This window comes from Oncorhynchus kisutch, linkage group LG29 (assembly GCF_002021735.2).
Source record: "Oncorhynchus kisutch isolate 150728-3 linkage group LG29, Okis_V2, whole genome shotgun sequence".
Taxonomy (NCBI): Eukaryota; Metazoa; Chordata; class Actinopteri; order Salmoniformes; family Salmonidae; genus Oncorhynchus; species Oncorhynchus kisutch.
Window position 1 is genome coordinate 34,636,983 of NC_034202.2, and position 4,953 is coordinate 34,641,935.

The window sequence follows — 4,953 nt, forward strand, 5'->3', positions numbered from 1 at the left end:
ACTGAGTTACAATTCATATAAGGAAATCAGTCCATTGAAATAAATGTGTTAGGCCTTGATCTTTGGATTTCACATGACTGGGCAGGTGAAGAAGGCAGATGTGGAAAGCGGGGTAGGGACATAATAAAACATTATAACCAATATAAATCAAAAACTGGATTATACATGATGCAAGTAATGTTATTTGATATACTTAATTATATATGCTAATGTCATAGCTGATCTATCCCCTAGAAAAATTAACTGAACACCTGGAATAGGCCCCTATGCCTGAGCACAAGAGATCGGCCCTTGATTTAGGGGATTTTCTTCTTCTTCTTTTTTTTTTACAATTTTAAACTTCTCCAAATGATTTGTGAACGATTAGTCACAGCATCACATTCGGGAAATTATTGAAGTTGAACGGTTTGTTTTCATTATACTGCGACAGAAACGGTGACATCATGAAACCTCAGGTCTATCGAAGGTGAATGACTCGAAACTGTGCGCGTTCCCGCCCCTTGTGAGGAAGAGACCTTAAAAACGCTCGTCCCCGACCGACCCTCATTATAATAATCAAGGTGCGGCTTGGCAACAGGTGCTGAGAAATTCTACCGTTTGCGTTTTAGAAGTGAAGCTGCCAAGTTGTTTTTATAGTTTGCAGAAAGCAGCCGCTACTTTCTAAAACAATTTTACAAAAAAGAGCTCTTTTTGAAGACATTAATTGTGTGAACGCGTGAAGGGCTGCTTTTCAAAACAGGTGGACAGTAATTTCCTCTTCGTGCCAATCAAACTATTTGTTGTCTTTATTATACTACAAAGATTATTCAAGGTCAGTGACATTCCTAAAACTCGGTTTGCTTCAAGGAGTTGAAATGGCCAACTCGGGACTCCAGATTTTGGGGTTTGCCCTGTCGCTACTGGGTCTGATCGGGTTAATTGTCGGCACAATTCTTCCCCAGTGGAAAATGTCCGCCTATGTCGGGGACAACATCATCACAGCGGTGTCTATGTACCAGGGATTATGGATGTCTTGTGCATTTCAGAGTACCGGCCAGATCCAATGCAAAGTCTATGACTCAATTCTGCAACTTGACTGTAAGTAGGCTAATGAATTTGTTTATATATAAAATTAGTGTCATTTTCCAGTATGAAACTATTAGTGGCATGAGTACAATGTCAAAAGTTAATGTTGAGAACATGCTGTTTGAATTTGCTAGGCGAGGGAATTAACGCGCGCCCCTGCTATAGATGACGCATGCGCCGATTCTTATTGGAAACCTGATAATGTTCTATGAAACTGCCACACCTTGTGTGCGATTTACGACTCATACTTAGTGTCCATATTCTATGTACATTTTTGGTTGCTTTGTCCTTTTGATATTCATTAACTTAGCCCCAATGGACTCAATCCAACATTTATTTGCCCATTATATGGGGCTACTCCTACTTCATATCTCACCATCGGTTCACGATATCAGGGGATATAACCAAACACAGGCTACTGGAGGAATGCTTTGTATTCACGTTGGTTTGTGGACATGGCTGTGTTGCGCAGTTACCAATAGGGTAATGGTTATCCAGACAGCCATTGTCCTGTGCCATACCCTCATCCGCCTATTGGAAAAACCCTTATTAGCTAGCTGCAGGCAGTATCGAGGGGGGACGAGTTGCTGGCATGGGGGTAAATCAAGCCTTGATCTCTGCTCTGTTTAGTCAACACGCCATTGAACGGACTCACAGATGTGGCGGTCTGCGTGCACAGTCAGCAAGAGGCACAGATACATTCCTCATCTAGCCTATTACTGAGAAACTGGCTCGCGGCGATATTTTCCTGTTTAGCTTCCTACCCCCACTGGTGTTATTAGAGTACAATATTCGCTTAAACCAACAGAAATCACTAAATCATGACATTGCATAAATGTAGGCATGGCCCAAACGTTAGCCTCTGACTACACTCCCTGCCAACTGCCCCCTGATAAAATTGCTTGATCCTGTATCTCAAGTAGTTTAAGTAGCGACTTCTGTCCACTACATCCTACTCTATCAAATGTATTTTATAAAGCCCTTATCAGCCGTTGTCACAAAGTGCTTCTATAGACAGTCTAAAACCCCGAAGAGCAAGCGATGTAGAAGCATGGTGTTTAAGAAACTCTGGTCTTAAGTGTGGCTTGCTGAGTGCCATCCATTCATATTTTCACACTTCGGCAAAAGTGCACCTGTAAAAGACTGCTCTCAGACATTGAGAGCATAGACTTTACTGAGCTGCTTGAGCTCCCTGACTGCATGGTAGTTTTAGTGGCTGTAAAACCACTGTTTGACTTGTGTATCAACTATTTTGATAAAGCTATATCGTTTTATAGACTCCTTATCTCTTATACTCTTTTGCTTGTATGCTTTATCATATCTGCAAACATGAACACAAGCCATGTCTGATAAAGGCATTGTAATCAAACCAGTGGTCAATGTAACAAGTAAGTAAATAGCTTGATGTCAATTGCATTGCACTGATAGCAGGAAGGTGGAGAAATACCAGATATGAGGAACTGTAGAAATTCATTAGGCTGTGCCAAATGCTTATTTAAACTTCTTCATGCGTTCCAGGTAAGCAATGATTGTGGTGTACTGTTTTTCTCATGCCAATTGCAATCTGTGGAACTGGAGCTTTTCAGAAATGCATAGTTTCAGACGTCGGTATGTTGTCTAAATGCTTCCTGGCTCGTATGTGGGTGTTATGAGGCCATATTAAATCATTTTAATGTCGAAACAGCCATTTTGATTTGGGATCTTGTGAATGTCACTTGTAACCTAAAGCAAGCTCTACTTGCTGTGGGAGGGTCTAGCTAGCCAATAGTGAGGAAGTCCCTCATGGTGAAACCCAACTCCCCGTCTGTCTCATGACTGGTCTGACTGGTTCCTGCCTTGCCAACTGAGCCAGAGGGGGAGGGGTGGCGCACACGTCACCCTCATGGGGGTTTCCGGTTGAAGCCGGTTTCTGTTGCACCTGACTAGGTGCATTGGGGGAGGGTGTGGTTGAGGCAAAGATGGAGAATATCAGTGTTTAGTTTGCATGTATTGTTTGTGGCTACACTGCTCTCAGGTTTCAATAACCTGGATATGAAAGCTAAACACCTAATTGGGTTAAACTTTATATTCCTATAACTGAAACTTGGGGCTAAATTCAAATTATTTGGTTGGATAAATCAAACATTTTTCAATGGTTATTTATTCACTCAACCATCCATATTGACTTCCCCTATCAAACTAACTTATCTCAGTTGGGGAGAAAAACAGGAGGGCCATGTAATGCACCATAAATTATTTGTTTGCCACCCTAAAGGGATATCCTGATGTATTAACCCTGTCCTCCACCAACTCTCCAGCTGCACTCCAGGCAACGCGTGCCCTGATGATTGTGGGCATCATTGTGACCGTGGCTGGACTGGGTGTGGCCACCATGGGAATGAAGTGCACCAACTGTGGGGGAGATGACAAAAACAAGAAGTCTCGCATCGCCATGACCGGTGGCATCGTCCTGCTGATTGGATGTGAGTTACCTTGAAATTGGCTCTTGATTCTCTGTATGCTCTGATGGTTTAACCGCTAACATTTCGTTCCCCTCCATAGCTCTGTGTGCAACTATCGCCTGCTCGTGGTATGCTAACAACATCATCAAGGAGTTCTACAACCCATTCGCCCCTGTTAACTCCAAGTAAGTACTACTGAATCTCTCTTTGGCTAACTTCCCTTTAGTGCCCCTCTTATCACCTGGAGTCTTTAATTCATTGTCTTGATGGTGTTGAATGCTGGAAGTTGCTTTCCATTTTTCTGTTATGCATGTCATTGTACAACTGAGCCAACACAAACCCTCATCTTCTAGGTATGAGTTTGGTTCAGCCATCTTCATTGCTTGGGCTGGAGCATTCCTGGACATAATTGGTGGTGCCATGCTCGCAGCAACCTGCCCCAAGGGCAAACCTAAGGCCAAATACCCCATCGCCTCCACTCGTCCCCCCAGCAGCAGCAAGGAGTACGTTTGAGTTTCATGGATGCTGTAGGGAAACTTAAGAATCTACAGCGCATCAGTCCAACTCAAAATGACATTTTGGTCCGTCAGTCCACTTTTTTAAAACTGTTTTTTTTTTTTCTCCAGGGTATACCCTCAGTTACAATAAATCAGTAAGGATGTAATTAAGAGATTGTTCTAGAGGACTGCTCAGGATGTTTACTTGTAAGGTAGAGCAGATGTTGAGTGTTGGCCTCAGACCTTTTTACATCCCTTCACTTTTCCCATTTCTATTACTGTAGCCTACATGGACAGGCCAGATGACTATGTAATGATGGGGCCATCATGCTTTGGTATTACATTACAACGGCCAACCATACCACAAGCTGTTTTCGGAGCCAATCAGGAAATGCAAGCCTATATCTAGATTTATAATGATTACGCTAGCTACATCATTTTGAATTATACAACACACATGACTCTGTCAAGACTTGTAATTTCTGAAGGCCCGAGACTGTTCTCCCACAACTAAGATTGTTGACTATTTGCTGTGATTCACTTAATGCAATTATCAGCGGTAAAGGTGTACTCTCATTTTGGCAACTTTTAAAAAAATAACCTAAAATATGTATGCTTCAAAAGGATAATATGTATTCTCCTTTTCCCAAGAGTAGTTTTGTAATACTGCCACATTTAATATTTAACTTTTTGAGATTGTCTTCTGTAAATAAATCAAATAAAATGGAGACAAGTTGTGGGTTCTGTTTACTGTGTCCATGTTGTGGGATTCCATGCCAGATATGCAGAGATGTTGCAAGAAATCATGTTTATACATAAATTGCAGTAGTCTTGAAAGCACTGAAGTCCTGAGTTCCCAGCTGTTTTGAACGCGGCAATAAGATAGGTGTTGCGTTCCACTGCCCAGACATGGCATGCATCAACCAATGGTTGGGGTGCCACGTCATCGA

The 4,953-nt window shown here is 42.2% G+C and overlaps 1 protein-coding gene across 1 annotated transcript; it reads left to right on the forward strand.

Moving 5' to 3' along the window:
- The first annotated feature begins 382 nt into the window (after positions 1 to 382).
- Positions 383 to 4,743, forward strand: LOC109873790 (claudin-7-B). The gene is made up of 4 exons (XM_020465504.2): positions 383 to 1,077; positions 3,363 to 3,527; positions 3,607 to 3,691; positions 3,860 to 4,743. The coding sequence occupies exons 1-4, from the start codon at positions 855 to 857 to the stop codon at positions 4,017 to 4,019; spliced, it is 633 nt and encodes a 210-aa protein (XP_020321093.1). The 5' UTR covers positions 383 to 854; the 3' UTR covers positions 4,020 to 4,743.
- The last annotated feature ends 210 nt before the right edge of the window (positions 4,744 to 4,953 follow it).